The sequence below is a fragment of the Macaca thibetana genome, chromosome 2 (genome assembly GCF_024542745.1).
Source record: "Macaca thibetana thibetana isolate TM-01 chromosome 2, ASM2454274v1, whole genome shotgun sequence".
NCBI lineage: Eukaryota > Metazoa > Chordata > Mammalia > Primates > Cercopithecidae > Macaca > Macaca thibetana.
In genome coordinates, this window is record NC_065579.1 from 176,281,460 (window position 1) to 176,303,508 (window position 22,049).

Sequence of the window (22,049 nt, forward strand, 5' to 3'; positions counted from 1 at the left end):
TATGAGAGTAACACCATCTGCTTTTCAGGAACAGAGGAGTCATAAGCAAAAAAGCCATATGTGCCTGATACCACAGAGGCAGTCAGTGACTATTAGAACTTAGACACCCTAGAAATAGTTCAGGCTCCAAAATTTTAGGCCAGGGACATGCTTTTATTTCTCAATCACAGAATTTGTTGGATGAAAAGACAACAGATCTATATATCGAGAACTACATCTCAGAATTCTATACCTGCTCCTGTGAGTCATATATCTGAACTCTAGTTAGATCCAAAGAAAGAATCTTTTAACCCCTGCAGTCTTTCTTGGGTGACTGAGAGTATAAACATTAGCTAGAAACTTTAGAACTATGTATGTCATCTATTGAAATATGAAACAAAAAGTTAACTTTGGTGGCCATCAATCACTATAATAAAAAGGAACTGATACGTACACTCCTGACTTCACAGTGAAGGACATAGATTTGGAGATATTCAGTTCTTCCAAGTTGGGGACTGCTCTCTGTATGTAGACAGGACAACAGGCTGGGTCAGATTGTGGGAAAAGCTCTATCTCTGGAATGCTGCAGTCCTGAAAAAAAATAATAATTTGGCTTTGAAATCAACTAGAGACACACAGTCTAGTCTTCTCAATGTCCTGGACATACAGTTACACTGTTCTCATTATCGAGTTGAATTTCTTCACAAAGAAAACATAAAGGAAATAGTGTTTCTCCTAAAAAACAAGTTTTTCTAAAAAGTTGTTAATAACATGAAAATTATACATTTTATGAAAAAATTATTGTCCCAATTTTTCTGCTTTGTTTTTTAAAGATTCTTTCCATTAAGCAATGCTTAGAGTTACCAAATTGAGTTCAGATTTCAGAGTTACCAAACTATTTGAGTGCCAAATGTCTGTAAGCCTTCCTTCTTAGAAGTATAATAAAACCATAAGGGAGGAAGAGAGTTAAATAAAAGCTGATCTCATCGGGGATATAAAAAAACAAGTAGAGAAGCAGTACCCTCTTCAGTGTTTATCTAATTTACCTTGACAAAAGAAATAGTCATTAGAGGTGAGGGTAAAGGAAATCTGTTTTCCTCCCTGTAGGACTGCATTTCCTAGTGCAGTAGGTTTGAAGAAGAAAAGCATTATGTAATTGACCCTTTACTCCATCACAGTCTTAAAAAATTATGCACTCATTGTCCTGTGAGACCTTCCTTAAAATTTTCCCTTGTGTATATCTCTTCTTACATATTTCCACTGTCACAACCCTTGGTTAGGCCCAAACTTTGATTACAGGCCTACTTACAACCACTAGTCAAGCACTAGCTACTACTCTTTAGACAGCTGAACTTGTTAGAACATCACTTTCCTCAAGAAACTCATTGGCTTCAGACCCAAGCACATCAAATTCATGTTTCTGTGTGTCTTTCTGTAATAGGGCACAAAACTAGTGATCCAGACTAACTTCCTACAACTCTGCAGTCATATTGGTCCTCACGCTATCTCCACTTCCACTCCAGCCTCTGTAAGCTTTGCAGATGTTTCCCCTATCTCGACTAAAGAAATAATTCTTTGTATTCTTACTTTCAAAAATCTTTTCTAATAGTCAAGTTCTAACTCAAAAAAGACCTCATCCCTTCTTAGGGAATCAAAATTACAATTATTTTTTCCCTTCTCTGAAATTACAGATACACTTCTGTCTAAACACACTATCTCAATACTCATGAGTATTTAATGATAGAACTCGATACAACTCAAGTTTTAGTAATTATCCCCTATGCCACTGTGAGATTCAAATGCATACGTTTTAATAAAATAGGTAAATGTAATAACAGGTGTGGCATTTATAAGAGACTGAACAATTCTATTTAAGTTTTGCAATTCTAAAAGTATAATATTCTGATTTTGCAACTTTTCCCCAAACTGAATTCTCAATCATTCTATTAATATACAAAAGCAAGCAAGTTTATACATCTCATTTTCAGAAAATTGGTTCTAAAATGCAAAATACTAAGGAAGTGTAATCTAAAAATATCCTTTAAAGTACAAAAGCATACTTCATTCTAACGTTTCATTTCAAAAATAAGCAGAAATGTTTAGAACAGTCACCTGTCAATCCTCAAGGCTCTTTTGTATGCTATTAATAATAGAGTTCTAGTAACATTATTTCAAATACTTCCATATTAATGTCCCTCCAGGGATCTGAGTTACAGTAACAAAATACATAACTAACTGTCTCACACAAACAAATTTCCTCTGCATTGTGTTGTACAAACAATGTTTGGGTGGTGTACTCTAAAAGGGAAAAGCTAAGAAGCATTCAAGTCTACAACAACACAGATGGAAACAGTATAATAGCAAAAGTGTAATCACCAAAAAATGAAAATAAACAAAAATGAGAAGGCATATGTTTTGCTGTTATCTTCACTAGAAACCGAATTTTTGCTCTAGTTGACTGAAAAATATTTCACTGTTAAGTTCTATCTTCACAGTGGCTATTCACAGAAATAGCATGCTTTGCAAAACATATGTATAATTCTTGATGGACAAAGAAAGTCAAACACCAGCAACTGAAAGGCACTTTATAGTAACCTAGAAACAATAAACAATTTAAGTTTATATGGCTTCCTTGTATACTTTTGTAGTCCTGCTACACTTTGCAAATAGATTAGTGAAATTTGGAAACGTATACTATTATAGTAAGAATGAAGACAGTTTTATAGTTATAGTTAACAAAATCACAGTTAACAAACACAGTAAGAAAATTTGTCTCTACCTTACATAAGATACCTCCGTTCTGGATCTAACAACAGATTTTTAACATAAGAAAAATGTTATATCTTTAAAAAAAGACTTAAATACACAGTAAATATAGTAATTTGCAATATTAAATTATTCTAATTTTGCAAACGAAAGCACTTGAATCAAGATTCACCATGTTACTACCTTCCCCCCAATTATTTTCCCTGGGGACAAAGACAATCCTTAGCTGGAATCTACATACTGATAACTGAGGGTGTCTGCTATACCTGTCAATCCTTAAGGCTCTTTTGTATGCTGTTAATAATAGAGTGCTAGTAACAATATTTCAAATATTTCCATATTAATGTCCCCCCAGGGATCTGAGTTACAGTAACAAAATACATAACTGACTGTGTCACACAAACAAATTTCCTCTGCATTGTGTTGTACAAACAATGTTTGTTTGGGTGGTGTACTCTAAAGTGAAGACGTCATGAAAGAATTATCTTTAAAGGACATTAAAGTCTTGACTACAACGATGAAAACAACTAATATAAAGATGATTCAACAAGATAAAGTTGGCATAGAATAGGCAGAAGTGAATCCAGCATGGAAACAACCATCATGAAAGTGAAGCATCGATAGGCAGAATTTTGACAACGTTGGAAAAAGGAAGCAGTTTGATGCCTAATTATTACTTTGTAAAATATTTAAACAAGGCTTATGCCTCTTTCATTCAATGCTCAATAGTTTTATTTTCCTTCCTCACTAAAAGTTGTTAACCTGTTGGAGATACACGGGCACTAACACTGCAACTAAAAAAAGAAATGATTCCAAGAACAAACACTGGAGGAAAAAGTACAAGCCTGACTTACTCTTTCTTATAATATAGTCCAAACAAATGGTGGACGTGCAAATATCCATTCAAATATCTATGCTCACCAGATTAAATCTGTTTGATTTTATTGTTTGATTTCGGGGGGGTTGAGAGCGGTGGCTGTTTGCCATAAATTACTTGTTTTTTTCCCACTAGGCCTTGGCATAGTGCCTGATTTCACAAAGAAAGCACAAAACCACAAGTTATATAAATCTTAAAAGAGTACAGTTACAAACTAGTCATTTTTTCAAGGAATTTCTAGTTGAGTTAATCGAGTGAGCACTCAGATGGTTATCTGCAGAACTGAACTGACTGCAGTTAAATCTTTCAATGAAAATGGACATTGCTCTCTCCACTTCAGCCATCTTAATCTCCTTGCATTACTCTAGGCCACCAAAGCTCACCTCTGCATCTGACAAAAGTGGCTCTGCCAGGAACTCCCTCATATCTCCTAGACTGCTTAACTCCTGTTAGTCCTTGCAACATTCCAAACAGGTGCCACCTCCTCCAGGTGACATGCCTCTTCCCAAAGGTGAGTTGTTTCTTCTGTGTGCCCAGAGGGCCCTGGAGAACACGTCTCACATCATATAATCATGTGATTCAGCTGCTCTCCCCCAGTCTTTAAGCAACCTGAAGTAAGGAACCGTATCTCACTTGTATTTCTATTCCCTGTGCACACCATAGTATTGGCTCAAAAGCAGACACAAATATTTGTTAAATATAGGTTTACTTAGAGTTTGGCAGACAGTATTGATTCACATAAAATATGTGCAGCCACCCTTTATAACTTGAGTTTTTCTGTAGGCTATATTTAATTTCTCTGAATGCTACAGACCACTATGAAGAGTTTAATAATAACAATCCAAGTCATCATGATGGTGTTCATCTCAATTTATACTTTTTATGTATACCAATGAAATCTCCATAACTTGAAAACTACATATATCCATGACTGTCACATAAGTAACTGTATTGTATCACATATTATGTTACTGTTGAAGGAAATCTTAAGAATACCTGTGAGGAGAATTCTGTCCTTATCTGAGATGTCCTTATCACTAATTAACCCCTCCTCTATACTACCACAGAACTTCATACAAAATATTTTATTACATTGGAAGACCCTTTTCATCTTAGTATTAATATTGTTTAAACAGAAAAATAAAAAACAATACCTTCCCTTCCTATTCCAATCCTCCCTTATTTCCCCTAACACACACACATGCATGCACACACATGTCTATAATAAGTAGAAGCAATCTACACTAGGAAAATGTATATCTGGAAATCAATAAGGAATCTCTAATATTCCTGAATAGTATACTCCTAATTAGGAACAGTGTATACTAATTACGAGTATTCTATAATACTATGCTGCTATTGTTATTATTATTATTGTTAAGAGACACAGTCCTGCTCTGTTGCCCAGACTGGAGTGCAGTGGCATGATCTCAGCTCACTGCAACCTCTGCCCTCCAGGTTCAAGTGATTCTCCTGCCTCAGCCTCCTGGGAAGCTGGGGTTACAGCTGCCCACCATCACATCTGGCTAATTTTTGTATTTTTAGTAGAGATGGGGTTTCACCATGTTGGCCAGTCTGGTCTCGAACTCCTGACCTCAAGTGATCTACCCACCTCAGCTTCCCAAAGTGCTGGGATTGCAGGTGTGAGCCACAGGGCCCAGCCAATACTACACTATTATATACCACTAGGAGTATTACAGTAGGAGCAGTAGAATACTATTATAGTAGTACACTAATATAGTAGTATACTATTACAGTATAGTCTATAGTATACTATTATAATAGGAGTATACTATTCCTATTAGCATATTTTAATAGTAATAGTATAATCCTATTAAAATACATAGTACATCATGTAACATTTTATATCTTTATTTATTATTGTTTTTTGAGACTGAGTCTCACTTTGTCGCCCAGGCTGGAGTGCAGTGGCACGATCTTGATTCACTGCAACCTCCATGTCCTGGGTTCAAGTGATTCTTGTGCCTCAGCCTCCAGAGTAGCTGGGATTACAGACTTGCACCAGCACACTTGGCTAATTTTTGTATTTTTAGTAGAGACAGGATTTCACCATGTTGGCCAGGATGGTCTTGAACTCCCAATCTTAGGTGATCTGCCTGCCTCAGCCTCCCAAAGTGCTGAGATTACTGGCGTGAGCCACCGCGCCCAGCCCATGTAACATTTTATAAACTAGATTACCTCTGGTTAATATTTTTAATTACATTCACTCTATTTGCATAAACTCAAAAGATTTTCAATGATAATGAAGATTAGTAACAGCACAAAAATTAGCAATGATTTGTAAACATTGCCAGGTCATAGCACAGGTTTACTATATGACAAATAAAATCAAATAAAAAACAGGAGAAAAATCTACAGTTGTTACCTTTAACACACGTTTGATAGAACCCAATGCAAAGTTTCTTTGTGGATGCCTTCTGTTCTGAAGAATCCAGTCACGATTTAACACCTTTTCCCCTTCTTCCAGCACACATTTCTGACCTCGGAAATGTGGTTTCTCATATAAAATCCAGCTAAATAAAAAGAAATGCAATGATGAGTTATATTATATTTAATTTTCTAAGAGCTGAGGCGAATAAGTCACAGACCATTTTGTCTACTTAAATTTTTTAAGCTGGGATATCTTCCACTATTAACATATAACTCTATTTTTTTGAAACAATGCTATATGCTAATTTAAGTATAGGTGAATAGGAAAGAAAAAACAAAAGTGCATATACCTTGGGAATAGAAATACTTTCTGAACATAGTACCATAATATATTTCTATGTCTATATTTACGTATGTATGCTCTTTATAGATGTGGTCTATACAAAACTATACAGTTGCATTAAAAACAATAGTGCAACAATTCCAAATTATACTTCTAATTTTCTTGTTGCTGAGTAACACAGGACACAAGTCTTATTTTATTATATGAAGATGAGATTACACCATATGATTTAAGACGTGAATGCTTACCTGGGTAGCCTAAACACTGGACAGATAAATTCTGGCTCCAGCTTGTCCATGGCTCATGGTCCATAATAAACAGATGCAGTTGCCCCTCATTTTTAGACCATACAAAGATTCCTTCACTTCTGAGCAAGTTATACGAACAACTTTGTGGCCTTCACATTCCTCAGCATCCCACAAATTCTGAACTCATTTTCAAAGCTATGCTTCATTCAACTGAAGCATTCACCCAAACTTGCCAAATCTATCCGCTAATAATGCAGTTACAGAATGGTACTGATTGTATAGATTAAGTCTTGCAACTTACTGGCTGAAGCACTAAAAACAGATTATATTTTATGCCATAGTAAATAAAGAGAACAATTAAGTTATAACACACTAACAATAATGTTTCAAAATATTCTGTCAAAAAGTAGAGGAAGGAAATTATGACTTTAATAAAAAATAGCAAAAAAACCATTAACAGCAAGAAGACACATTTACTTTTTATGCTATAAAATTTTAAGAGACTTCTTACCAGCCCCTTACAACTTTTATTAGAACTCCATTTGGAAAAGACCATGATGTAGCATCAGGAATATTACAGTAGACTTCTTGTTTATATTTACTTTCATGGAGATCATAGATAACCATCTGCAACACAGTAAATAGCAGTAAGTAGCTACAATAACTAATTTTTAGAATGTATTTTAAATTCTAAAATGTCTTAGAACATAGAAATAAACATCCTAAATATACAAAAGCAAATGTTACTTTAGATGTTAAATCCTTGAAATCATTTTCTAAGTCACGTATAAGTATATTAAATTCCTCAAGCCTGAAAGTTACCTAATCTTTAACCTTTATCTTAGTTTGAGAAAGTTATCCTTACCTTCCCAGGTCTTGGGTTATATCTCAGAGTTTCTTTGTCAACATTCTGAAATAATAAAAGTGGAAAAGTAAGCTTCAAGAAACATCGGTGAAAGATGCATAATTCATTTTCTTAGCAGTCATGTATCCAATTTATCACATATTTAGTTAGTGATCATTATGAGCGAGGTGCTTCTCTAGATAGAAGTGATATAAATACAAACATACAGGAAATTAACACGTTGTCTCTGCCCTCAAGAAGTACATCGCTTAGAATGGGTAAATAGATGATCATATTTGCATAGCTCTTCTAAGCCTAAGTTACATTCACAGGTAAAACACAAGGAAAACACTAGGTTGTGGAAATGGCACCAGCATGGAGGTAAGGGCACACAGATTCAGAGAGGCTTTTCTGAGGAAGTGGTACTGAGGGATCTTGAAAAACATTTCAGTGAATGGAAAATGTGGCAGGTTGTGACGGGATAGTGAATAAAGAAATTCTAGGAAGAGAACCATCCTGGGGAAAAGTGCACTGGTAGGAAACAGAGTGTGCACCCAGAGTGTGGGGAGACAAGGTTGGCAAAACAGAACTTGGGGGCCTTATAATGCAGAGTTAAGAGGTGCCACTTGATTTGGTAGGCAGTGGAGAACCATGAAAGAAATATTTCTTCAAATCCCATCACGTCTTTTAAAACGACTTTGCTTTGCAAGTTTTGGTTGGTCTTTGAGTATTACTATTTGCCATGAAGATTGTTTGAGGTAAAGATACAGGCCTTGGACATCCTCTATCTTTATCTTGAAAGTACCATGACCTTGGAAATGCCAGAAAGGAAAGTCCCATATTTAATAAATATTCTACATTAAATATTTAAATTTTCTAAATCAAAGAAAAATGTAATTGAATTTAAAACATTTTCCAGCTATAATGTTTCCAGTTCTTTTTGTTTGATTTAGGTTGCTCACTGCCCTGCGTTGCATGAACAACAACATGAGTTGTTGTAGTGAGAGGCTGCTGTCAAATACTTAAAAATTTTACTTAACAGAAAGATTTTTCATTAGACTAATAAGCTAAATGCAAACTGACAATTTTCTCACATACAGTACCTTGAGAAATTTAGACTGTCACTTAATTTAGCTTGAAAAATATTAGCAAAATACTTCAAAATAACCTTGCTTCAGTATTATGCTTTTTAAATTCTGACCAAGCAATTTTGTTTCCTAAGTAGTCCAACTAAAATACATGAGTTATGATATATTTCAACCAAAGAATAAATCTGATATTTTTATGAAACAAACTTTATGTAACTTCTACAACCTCAAAACATTGATTTTCTTTTTTGTTTTGTTTGTTTGAGATGGAGCCTCACTCTGTCGCCCAGACTGGAGTGCATTGGTGCGATCTTGGCTCACTGCAACCTCTGCCTCCCGGGTTCAAACCATTCTCTGCCTCAGCCTCCCCAGTAGCTACGATTACAGGCGCCCACCACCATGCCTGGCAATTTTTTTTTTTATTTTTAGTAGAGACGAGGTTTCACCATCTTGGCCAGGCTGGTCTTGAACTCCTGACCTTGTGATCCACCTGCCTCGGCCTCCCAAAGTGCGGGGATTACAGGCGTGAGCCAGCATGCTTGGCCAAAACATTGATTTTTCTTAATAAGCCTTTAGATAATTTCATGACCCAAAGCTTTAATTATTATTATTAATATAATAAACAAAATAACTTACCTCTATAAATGGGCTCAATCTGCCTGGGTTGTCTTGAACACGGAAATACTTGGACACTGGTTCCTGAAGAATTCCACCAAATCTGGCTCCTTTTTCTGAGGAATGACTTTGGGAAGTCTGCAGATACTGATGATAAGCACTCTTTAAAGAAGAATGTAGTTTAGAAGTAAGGTCAGATTTCTGGAGAAATGAGGTCTTTTCTGGCCACAGACCAACTTGCAGATTGGAGGTAGTAGGTTCACTTGGCATCACATATGAATTCTTAGAAATTCCAATGCTTTCCTGGTCATCAGGGTAAAACGTGATAGAAGGATCTGGCAACTGGAAGGTAACATGCTCCCCGCTTCCAGCTCTCAGATCTTTATGCAATACTGCTGCCTCCTCCTCTTCTTCCTCCTCAGCTGCCTCTCTGTCATCTTCATCAAAATTCATCTTTAAACGCTCTGACACTGACTGGAGAAGGGATAAAACAGAAGAGGGCTGGTTTTCACTCTCTCTTGATTTCCTGGGGCCATGGTGACCAGGTGAAACCTCACTGGATAGAATGTCCTCCTGTGAGCTGTCATCCTCATAAATGGGAGACAATGCTAAAGGATAAATTTTGTACCTTTTGGCCTCCACTGATAAGAACATTTCTGAACTATCACTATCAAATGTCTCACCTAATTTAGTACCTTTTTCAAAGTGATGGACAAGGTCAGTTCTACTCTCAGACCTTTCACATGCCAGAACAGGCATGCTGTCAGGGGACGTATCAGGAAACCAGACAGACCGTGTTTGGCTTGCTTCCGTGGAAGCATACTTGTCCTCTTCTTGAAGGGGCTCTTCGTATAATATAGTAAAGGAAGAATTTTCTTGTTCATCTTGAGAAACAAAAGCTAAATTATATCCTTTTTTGCCACTATAATCTGTCTCTCTCCTCTTGTCATGTATTGCAGTAAGAGACATTCTTTTGTCTAGTCTTACTATGGTATCTCCAGGTTGAAAATCTGGCATTGCTGGGGCTGGGTAGCCCTCATAATCCTTACTTAATGTAGGGGATTCATAACCCCTGAAATGTGTAGCAAGTCTATTCTCATGTGCTATCAAGCCTTCCTTTATTTCAGTAGGTTCTTCCTTTGTTTCTCCAACACTCCCTTCAGCATACTCTTGTAGTGTTTTACTTTCAAATGCAGGAGGCATGGCCTCCACTTGTGTAATGGTCAATCCCAGTCCTGGTCCATGTATTTTCTCAATGTCTACCACTGTGGGTAACACTTCGTGTTTCCCAATATTCTCACCACAATCTTCTGGGGATATTTTTTCCATTTCTATCACAGAGGGTAAGGACACAGTTGCTCCAATAGTGTCTTTAACATCTCTCTTGCATGCTTTTTCTATTTCTAAGGGGGCAGGTGCTGCCTCGTGTGCTTCCTTCACTTTTAACACACACGGTACTATTTCAGTATTCTTAATGACCTCTTCAGCAGTCTTTTGGCAAGTAGCTTCCATTTTCAACATAGATCCCTCAGTGTTCCCAGTAAACCCTTCGGCATTTCTTTGGTAAGTATTTACTACCTCTAATGCAATGGGCATCACCTCAGTTTTGCCACTATCTCTTTCAGTATCCTTTGGGTAAGTATTTTCCATTTCTAACCTCACAGGCATCACTTCAGCCTTTGCAATATCCCCTTCAGCATCCTTTTGGTAAGCATTTTCCACTGCTAATGTAATGGGTATTCCTTTAGCCTTTTCACTAATCCCTTCACCATCTTTTCGGTAGATATTTTCCAATTCTGACAAGGGTATTGCCCCAGTCTTGCCAATATCCCCTTCAGCATGCGTTTGGTAAATATTTTCCATGTGAATTGTAACAGGTGCCATCTCAGTCTTTACAATATACCCTTCAGCATCCTTTTGGTGGACATTTTTCACTTCTGGCATAACAGGTATCACCTCAATTTTGCCAACATCCCCTTCAGTACCCTTCATCTTATAAGCTTTTTCCATTCCTAAAATGACAGGTGATCCCTCAGTTTTTTCAATACAGCTCTCAGCATCCATTTGGTATACCTCTCCCATTTTAAAAACATTAGCTTTTGGTTCAGTTTTCTTGACATTCATTTCAGCATCCATTTTATGTACTCTTCCCATTTCTAACATAGGAGGGACTGCCTCGTATTTCAGAATATTCAATTCAGCATCCTTTTTGTTTGTTTTCCCCGTTTCTAACATGGAAGGTATAAGCTCAATTTTCCCTATATTTATTTCATTATCCTTCTTGTGTACTTTCCCTACTTCGGACATTGCAAGAGGTGTGTTTTTACTGTGTCCTGGCAAGTTTTTTTCAGATATACATACAAGGCTATCAGACAAACTGCTTTTAGATGTACCAGGTGCATGGATGTCATCATTCACAAGTGGAGGCCATTTGAAATTTAATACAAGAGTTCTTCTATCCTCTGTCTCAGTTTTGTTATTATCCACATTCTCTATTTCCATTGTCTCATTACAGTCCTCATTGCAAAATAAATGTGTTTTTACCCTATCATCTGACCGTTTACGTGACATGTCTTCAGCTAGTAAAACCGTATCTGATTCCTGCAAATTTATACTATCAGACAGTCCAGATCCATTTCCAGAAAATGGGGATTTTTGGTAGAGAACAATTTCTCTTCCCTTAATTGACTCTGTGCCACTAGCTAAGTTACTTACAGAGAAGAATTTACTTAATACTTTATTTTCACTAATTTGTGTGCTTTGATTTACTGGCTGTTCTGATACCAAGAACTCTCTAACTACATCATGTGGCTTAACACTATCACTGTTCAGAATTTTTGAAGGATCTGCCTGAAGTTCAGAATCCCAAGTATCCTCAGTATCTTCAAAAGCATCATTTCTCAATTTTTCTTGGGCTACATAAATAATCTCACTGACTAATTCCCTAGCTTTATCTTCTAACAAACAAGATACATTCATACTATCAGGATCAACAAGAAGACTCTTCTCACCAACTGCTGGTGAATCACAGGGCTTCTCTTCGACTTCTGACATGTTTTCCATGCCCTGCTCTTCCAAACCCTCTGTCTGTTGGATCTCTGTTAGTGTCACTTCTAATGGGTTTTTCTCAGAGACGTCTTCTTTCAGGGTACCCTGATTCATTATGCCTTCTATGGCTATGTGCTCCTGGCAGGTACTCACTGTGTGTTTGAATTTTAGTTCTTCCCTGACAGAATTAAAAATCTCACCAATCAATGTGTCGGCCTTTTTGAGTAAACTACTTTCGAGGTCCAAAAGTTGGTCATGTGCTCTTCCCCTGGCTTCTATGTGCTCAGCAGAGGCTTCAGAACACTGTTGGCCTGAGCTGTTAACTGACACTGCAGGCCCAGCAACTGCTCCAGTCTCTGCTTCCACGGGATTGTCAAATCGGGCAGTGGTTGGGAAATCAGTGGATATCTTCCCAAAATATTCCTGAAATGGGGTTACTTCTTTCCCAATTGAGATAGACGTTTCAAATTCCAAATAAGAGGTGTTAGGGTACAACGGGTCAGTTACAGAGGTACCTTCATGTGTGAGATCTTTGGTAACTTGTATAGAATCCAAATGATTTTGGGGCTTATGTGAATTTATTATCACGTTAACTTCTTCAGGGTAACTAGAGGAAGATGACACACTATCAATACCACCATTTAAAAAATGGATGTTCTCTTTCTTTCTGTAAGATGAGGATTTCTTTTCTGATCTCAGCAGAGAAGGTACATTAAGGAAGCTTGAGTCCTCAGATGCAGAAACATTTTTTCCCAAACTGGAATCAGAATCCAGAAAAGGTGAATTTACTTTTGAGCTGCCAGTTTCTTGGAATTTATGAAAAATATTAGCTAAGCTGAGTTCTGCCATTTCTGAGTGACCAGAAATCTTTTTAGTCCCACAAATATCCAAAGATTGATGAATCATGTAAGTGTTAGCTTCACAATTCTGTGCCATTTGCCTACTGACTTTCTCATCACGAATAGGTGGTAAAATCCCAGATATAATACTTTTAAGAAGAGCAGGAGGAGAGCCTAAGGCATCTACCTCTGTTTCTGGTATATCTTCATATTTGGAGGTAGCAGGAGAAAGCTCAGCTTGGCAATTCTCTTTTAGGCCAGCGTCTGAACATTTCTCTCCAATCTCATTATGATTAATTGATTGAAAACTTTTGTCCTGTTCAACTTCTAGAAATGTTAATTCTGATAAAATAGGCTTTTCTGGAACATGGGTAATTTTCAGTGGAAAAGAAGACATTTTATCCTGAGAAATGTCTCTGGGCTCCGCTTGTGAAAAAGATACCTTGGACAAGGATATAGTTTTTCCTCTTCCAGAATGTGACTCCACAGGAACATTGTTCTGACCATCAATTTCAGCTTTTGATACAATGTTAGCAGTTTTGGCTTCCAAGGAAAGAGAATCAGACTTCTCTATTATGCTCATATTTGCTTTAGTGTTTGAAGACATTACTCTATTAGGGTCTTGAGATAAAATGGAACTGCAATCCTTAGAGAGGTTTCCAGAGTCAAAGCTCAATAGCTCCATCCCAGTTAAGTGAGGGCCACTGGCTTCAGAACCTGGAAGAACCTGGCATTTTTCACTATTAGAAAGAATTTCCTTGGATTCAAAAATTGCAGATGTATATTCAAGGCAAAAGGAAAGAGGAGGACTCTTCCCGCCTGCAGCCTCAACATGGTTTTTCACATTTTCTTCTTTACACTTACTAGGCTGACAGGAAATACCAACAGTGTTGACCTTCCCAGTTTCAATGGGCACAGGAGAACCCTCATTCATTAAATCAGGAATATCCAACTTGCTCAGCATCCCAACTCCAGAAACAAAGGTAGGAGGTGAAATATTGAAATTTAGTTTTTTACAGTCAAGGCTAAGACATGTTTTAGCATCAGGTGATACTTTAGTTTGTTGAGGACTCTCAGAGTCAAGAGGAGTTTCTGAAATGTGACTTCTATTAAGTTCAAATTTCAACTCAGGTGCATTTTTATTTACTAAGCATGCTACAACTGCTGATTCACTGACGTAATTTAAGGAGGTCAGGTCTTTTCTATTCATTCTAATATGAGGAATTTTATCATGGGACCTAAAATCAAGCTTTTTGGCTTTGGTTTCAAAGTATTGGTCAGTATCTTTGAGTGATGACTCAATTTTATCTTCTGGAGCTTTTACATGACTTGAAGCTATGGATTCACTAGCTGAGGCACTTTCTGTTTCTTGCCTGACTTCTCTAACAACCACATTTTTCTGTGAGTCTTGGGCAGACAATCTCTTTCCTTCATTTACAAGTTCTGTGTTTGTCACAGCATGTCTCTGAAGAGCAACGACACTGGTGTGAGTGGCAGCTTGCTTTGATGAGTTATCTATGGTTTGCTTGTCAGAACACTCACTCTCTGGCAACTGCAGATCTTCCTGCCTAATTGATTTATTTGGACTTGGCAAATTTGTACTTTCCTGTTCAGTAGTGTCACTCCCATCAGATTTGGTACAAGAGAAATTAGAAATAGCAGGGCCCTGAGGCTCAACAAGCTCCTCTCTTTGCACCAATGTCCCATTACTCATCACAGTGTTTTCTTTTATCGTATTTTCTGTTGTAGTTACTCTCTGAAAATCTGGGCTGCAAGGGACATTGCTACTGCTACTTCCTGTGAACAATGCTGAACATACCAAATTTCTGTTAGTCTGAGAAACTGGTTCACAACTTAAATGGTGCTGTGAGTCAGATTCTCCATCATAGCTGGAGTTCGTCACAGAAGAAGGGGATGACCTATTTCTCTCAATACCCCCCCAAGCATTTTTATTTAAAAAATTATTGGAAGAGGCAATATTCTGCAGTTCTGGGTTATTTGTCAAAGAACTTTCTGTGTTGAGACTTGTTTTGCTACAATCAGAGTCTTCTAATGGGCCTTCAAGTAGATTTCCTTTCATAGATGAGTCTGTACTAGCTGATAACAACAGTGGCAGTATCCTAGCCTCAATCTCACTTCCAGGGTCAATGTGTCTGTTTATACTAGAGTCAGAACTTTCATTTTCTGTGTCCAAGGTATTCACAGTTGCCAAGCCCGTCTGTTGCTTTAAATATTTCCTAATGTGACTTGGGCCTCGATATGTTGCATATGTTACTGAAGGCTCCTCTGGTTTACCATCGATTTGTCTGTAAAAAGAAAGTATGAGAGTATCAGGAAATACAACTAATAATACTTACTACTAATCCCAGCAACTGTGGTAAAAGTACATCTTTTAAACACCACTTCCCTTAATATGTACCAATTTGGGGAGTAAATCATAGAATGCTTTAAATTTATCTTTATTAAAAATAATAAAAATTTAACAAGCAGCACCTGAATGTCAATGCAGCATGAAGAATGTTTGAGTTCCTTAGAATTACTCCTTCTTACCTGATTACATACATACCTCTGACTGTGGTTAACAGAATATGCGTTCAAGCCTTGGGTCCTAGTTCTAATCTCAAAGGAGTGTCTGACTTCTAAGTAACCAGATTGACTTTGGGCCTCATATTACTACAAGTTTAGGGATACATCACTGATTTCTCCACCACATTAAAGCATCATAATGACCTTCTATTCCTTTACTCTTAGATGTGAATTTGAACAGCAACATTTAGCACGTAAGTTGGAAACATTTTAAAGGAAAACAGATGGCAAGATATCTAGCCCACAGTAAGCACTCAGTATGTATTTGTTGATTCAATAAATGACAAAACTGCATCAAAATTCTCACTATACAATTAGTATAGTGAGTATTAAACTGCTTGGGCAAATGCCGAAATCAAAAAAGATGTCTAGAGGAAGTATAGAAAACTAACCCCAGTATAAAGATCCTGATGCTCTCAGCACCCAATTTCCTTTGGAGAATCTACCCCCACGAGTTCTCACATCATGCCATACTATCTTGCAGCCAATTACATGCATCATTCTCTGTCCTTTAATGCCAGCATCAGAAGGAAACTCTAATGCCCTCTAAGACTCAGCACACAAAAAATTTCCATGCAAACCTATCCCTCTACTACTAAGATGGACAGTTAGTCTTTGATCTCCGGGTGCACAGAGCACAGCGTTTGTCACATTAAATCATAAAGATCTATGCACTTATTTATCTTCCCCACTAGCCTGGTGGCTATTTGAGGGAAGGTACTGTGTCCTAATCATCTTTCTGTTTTTAAGTGCCCCACACAAGATTTGGCAAATTGTATATGCTTAATACCTTCTCATGAATTAATGAATAAGTAAAGCAATGATACTTAGTGCTAAGTAATCTATTTCAAACCAATGTCTTCATTTTTATATGTGATAATTAAAATGTTTTAAATTTTGAACTCTAATTACCTTTCAATTTCCTGACTATAAAAAATAGCATGCACTCATATGTTCATATGTTCATATGAGCACTATCCACAATAGCAAAAACATGAAATCAACCTAGGTGTCCATCAATGGTAGATTGGATAAAGAAAATGTGGTACATATATGCCATTGAATACTATGCAGACAGAAAAAAGAAGAAAATTTTGTCCTTTGCAACAACATGAATGCAGGTGGAGGCCATGATCCTAGGTAAATTAACACAGGAAAACCAAATACTACATGTTCTCACATATAAGTGGAAGGTAAACATTCAGTACACATGGATCCAAAGAAGGGAACAATAAACACTGGGGCCTACTTGAGTGGGGAGGATGGGAAGAGGGTGAGGACTAAAATACTGCCTGTCAGGTACTATGTCCGTTACCTGGGTGATGAAATAATCTGTACACCAAACCCTCACAACACGCAATTTATCCATGTAATAAACCTGCATATGCACCCGACTAAAATAAAAGTTGAAATTATATTTTAAAAAACAGTATGGCAGAAAAATCGGATGTGTGTTCTACTTGATTATTTTCTGATTAGACATATGATTAACCAAACCATTACTATGAAATAAACATGAACAATTTAGAAATTCAGTTATCAGTATTCCAATACCTAAAAAATACATTTTATTGTCAACTTGAAAGCAGTTACATTAAGAGTTCTAGATTTGTCTAATTGATAAAAGAGAAATTATATCTCTTTTGACATGTAAAAACTTCACCAACTGTGTCTCTTAAATACTTCTTAAATTTTAGCTGAAATAATTCACTTCAACCTATATACTTCCTGGCCCCTTAAAATACTAACGCACCAGCACTGTAAAAAATTATGTTAGTTATATTCGTTTATTTTTACTGTCCATTATAAAGCACTAAAGGAGATGCAAAAAGAAAAGCTTTGTGTTCCAAAAATGGTTGTAGTTGCTGCATGAGTTTCAGGCTAGATCAAGGACTGTTACGAAAAAAACTTGGATAAGATACCACTATTTGACATTTGGGTCTTTCCTCATTGGTATTTTTAAAAAATCTAATCCTTATGAAGACAGAGACCAACGTATTGTTTTTATTAATTTCTCTATGTAAGCCTCTTGCACAGAGCCAACTATGACATAAATATCTAATAAAAATGTGATGGCAACTTCTATGTGTAAGAAAACTAAGTACAACATTCTGTTCTTACATATGAATCTTCCTATTGTTATATGCAATATGGAAAAAAAGTTTTGTACCAAACATTTTGTGTTTCATAAAGTAGAGATACTTCATACCAATTTTAATAATGTATCATGTTTTATTCAAAGTAAGCTATATGATAATAGGATTAAACATTTAATTTGTAACTACCAACAAAACCCCAAAAGTTGAATGAATGAATGGTGAATATAAAAATAAAACAATGAAAGAAAAAAGTTGGATAAGGCAACCAGTTCGTGAAAATATGCAAGAAGAAAAAAAATAGGTAAATTAATGCTATTGGTAAAATACCATATCAAAATATGTAAGTTATTCAGAAAATACAAAAGCCTTTCAGAACAACATATGAAGGTACAGAGTCTAAATAAATGACAGGTTTTTTTCTTTCAAACTTTTAACATTTCATACCTAAAACCTCCTGTAAACAGACTGCAATGTTTCTTTTTGCAAAAGATCACAAAAATAATTCTGAAGAAATCAATACCAATAAATGTTTATGGTCAGTGGAAATAAGAGATGAGGAACAGAAATTTATTCTAGTGTAGTAAATTTAGGTCCTCTTGCTAGCAACTCTCTCTTAATCAAACCTCAAAGCATTTTATTCTGCATCAATGCAACTTTTGATCCAAAAAGACTTCTCATAAAAAACAGAAAAAGTCCATTACATTTCAACTCACTATAGTGATACCTTTTGGTATTGGGGTCCTTTGCAGGGTAGGTGGTGGGAATCATTGTTTTATATTTTTTAGGGCTTTCTGAGTACTTTCAACGAAGTTGATTAAGTTAATTTATATTAAGTTACATGCACTGGTTTAAATTTCTAACTAATATGCTGCACTGGAGGTGGAAATATTATATACTTGTAATTAAAACATACATTCTTTAGACTAAACAATTATATTATATTTAAAGAATAGGAAATCAAAGTTACAAGTTCAGCTTCATATGTTATAGTCAGTCCCTTCAGGTACTAATGAGCTACACTCCCTCTATCTTTTTTTAAACTCTCCCTTTTTAAAAGGTTAAGTCATGCCAACATTTATGTTTTAGATCATTCTTTCATGGAGTATAGTTGAGTTCATACAATTAAATAATCTTAGGAACATAAAGTTGTTCTTTAAGTTTTAATTTTTCCCTAGTAAATATAAATGCCAAAAAGCATATAGCTAAAAATAAGCTGAAGATGGAAAATTAAAAATTAAAAAACTTTTTTTTCCACATTGTATTTAATAATAGGAGGATTCATATGTAAGAACAGAATTTCGTACTTAGTTTTCTCTCACACGGAAGTTACCATCGCATTTTTATTCTATATTTATATCATTTGTATTTTCACAAGCTACACAGAGAAAAGGGAGTATTAACCTCACGCATTTTGTAATTGTACATAGGATCTACAGCTTATGCTACACACCAAAGGTACATAATCCAAAGAACAGCGAGAAAAAAAGTAAAATATCTAAAAATTTCGAGTATTTAAGGAAGTAGGCATACGTATTGAAAATCTGAAAAGGTTTTACAGATTTTAGCCCAATACATAATTACTCATTATCTGAAGGTTTATTAAGCCTCTAGGTAATACATACAGCTATGCTCTATTCTAGATAAATTTGATACACTTGATAATACAAAGGTTAACCAAAGACATGTATCATTCTTCAAAGAAAATTCTCTAATAGCAGCCTGAGCGTAATAACTAGACTTATAGCAAAAGTACTTAATTCACATTTAGGAAAATATGGCAAATTATTATTATTATTATTATTATTATTATTATTTTCTGAGATGGAGTCTCGCTCTGTCACCCAGGCTAGAGTTGCAGTGGTACGATCTTGGCTCTCTGCAACTTTAGCCTCCCGGGTTCAAGTGATTCTCCAGCCTCAGCCTCCTGCGTAGCTGTGATTACAGGCACGCACCACCACACCCGGCTAAGTTTTTATGTTTTCGGTAGAGAAAGATGGGGTTTCACCGTGTTGGCCAGATTGGTCTCGAACTCCTGACCTCAAGTGATCTGCCCGCCTCAGCCGCCCCCAAGTGCTGGGATTACAGGCATTAGCCACTGTGCCCGGCTAAGCTACTTTTTTTTTTTTTTTAGCAGTAAGATTTATTTCCTTTCAAATTACAAAGAATATCTTCTCTCATAATAGAAAAGGCTTTTTAACTTCTCTATGGAAAGCAAAGCAAAAAAATAAAAAAAAAATCACAGGAGCTTTCACAGAAGAGTTTAGCATTATGCATATGTACCTGTGAAAAATAGAGTTAGAACGGAAAAAAAAATTAACCCAACAATAAAGTAGCTTCCTATGTAAACTACCCTAGAAACGTGAGTTAATATACAGAAAACAATCTAAAAATGTTGCCACACAGGTTTTCATAAAGGTTTTATGGATATTAAAAACAAAACTTGTATAGTCAGTTATAATTTAAAAACAATGACAAAACTATTAAGTAAAGATCAAATCACTTACATTGCCTTTTGGTGAGGATTTTTTTTTAAACTCACTTTACATAGTAAATACAGGCTGAACATTCCTAATCTGAAAATCTGAAATCCAAAATGCTCCAAAATCCAAAAGTTTTTGAGCACCAACATGATATCACAAGTGGAAAATTTATCATTTTTTCTTCTTTCCAACTTTTATTTTAGGTTCAAGGAGTACACATGCGTGTTTGTCAAATGAATAAGTTGCATGTGACAGGGGTTTCATGTGCAGATAATTTTGTCACCCAGCTAATCAGCGTTAATACCCAGTGGGTAGTTTTTCAATCCTCATCCTCCTCCCACCCTCAAATAGGCCCTGGTGTCTGTTGCTCCCTTGTGTCCACATGTATTCAATGTCTAGCTCCCACTTAGAAGTAAGAACATGCAGTATTTGTTTTTTCTGTTCTTGCATTTTATGTGGGAGTTTGCAATTTTTTGAGTTTGAAAAATCAGACCTTGGCAATAAGCTTGAGCAGCAGGATGTAAAGAACTCCCACATTAGCGTTCCATTAGTGGAACGCTAAGCATAAAAGGGTTAATTTGATTATGACAATGGTCTCTTAGTCCATCCATGTTGCTACAGAGGACATGGTTTCATTCTTTTTAATTGCTGTGTAGTATTCCCTGCTGTTTTTGCGCCACATTTTCTTTATCCAGTCCCCCACTGATGGGCATCTAGGTTGATTCCATGTCTTAGCTATTGTGAATATTGCTGCAATGAACAGACATATGCATGTGTCTTCATGGTAGAATGATTTATATTCCTTTGGTTATATACCCAGTAATGGGATTGCTGGGGCAAATGGTAATTCTGTTTTAAGTTCTTTGAGGAGTGACCACACTTCTTTCCACAATGGCTGAACTAATTTACACTCCCACCAGCAGGGTATAAGGGTTCCCTTTTCTCCACAACCTCACCAGCCTGTTGTTTTTTGATGTTTTGGTAATAGTCATTCCAACTGGTGAGAGATGGTATCTTACTGTGGTTTTGATTTGCATTTCTCTAATGATTAGTGATATTGAGCATTTTTTCTTAAGCTTGTTGGCCAGGTGTGTGTCTTCTTTTGAGAAGTGTCTGTTTATGTCCTTTGGATAACTGGCTAGCCATATGCAGAAGATTGAAACTGGACCCCTACCTTTCACCATATACAAAAATCAACTTGAGATGGACTAAAAACTTAAATATAAAACCTAAAACTATAAAAACCCTAGAATAAAACCTAGAAAATACCATTCTGGACACTGGCCTTGGCAAAGACTTCATGACAGACTCCAAAAGCAATTGTAACAACAAAAAAATCGACAAGTGGTACCTAATTAAAGAGTTTCAGCACAGCAAAAGAAACTAACAACAGAGTAAACAGACAACCTACAGAATGGGAGAAAATATTTGCAAAATATGCATCTGACAAAGGTCTCATGTTTACAATCTATAACTCAAACAAATCAACAAGCACCTTTGCTTTCTGGGTGCAAACTTTCAGGAGCAAACTTTGCTTCATGCCCCTAAATCATGTGTATGAGATGCAAATGAAACATAAATGAATTTTGTGTTTAGGCATAGGTCCCATCCCCAAGATTTCTCATTATGCCTATGCAAATACTCCCCCCCCCCCAAAAAAAATCTAAAATCTGAAAAAATATTGAAAATCTAAAACACTTCTGGTCCCAAGCATTTTAGATAAGGGATACTTGACTTGTAATAACTTGTCTAAATTCTGAAAGCTGTATTAATGGTAATAAGGAAAATTATGTTTGATAGCATAGTAATGAGCATCTGTTATGCAGTATAGGATGTTTTATTACCT

The 22,049-nt window shown here is 36.2% G+C and overlaps 1 protein-coding gene across 2 annotated transcripts in view; it reads right to left on the bottom strand.

The window, feature by feature from the left end:
* Positions 1-22,049, bottom strand: part of CRYBG3 (crystallin beta-gamma domain containing 3) — a 120,981-nt gene that overhangs the window by 54,052 nt on the left and 44,880 nt on the right. For both annotated transcript variants that reach the window (XM_050782013.1, XM_050782014.1), the window contains 5 exons: positions 9,173-15,344; positions 7,470-7,514; positions 7,116-7,231; positions 6,009-6,156; positions 434-570 (listed from right to left, as the gene is read on the bottom strand). In XM_050782013.1, coding sequence (XP_050637970.1) covers positions 434-570; positions 6,009-6,156; positions 7,116-7,231; positions 7,470-7,514; positions 9,173-15,344 — 6,618 coding nt within the window. The remainder of the gene's footprint in view (positions 1-433; positions 571-6,008; positions 6,157-7,115; positions 7,232-7,469; positions 7,515-9,172; positions 15,345-22,049) is intronic.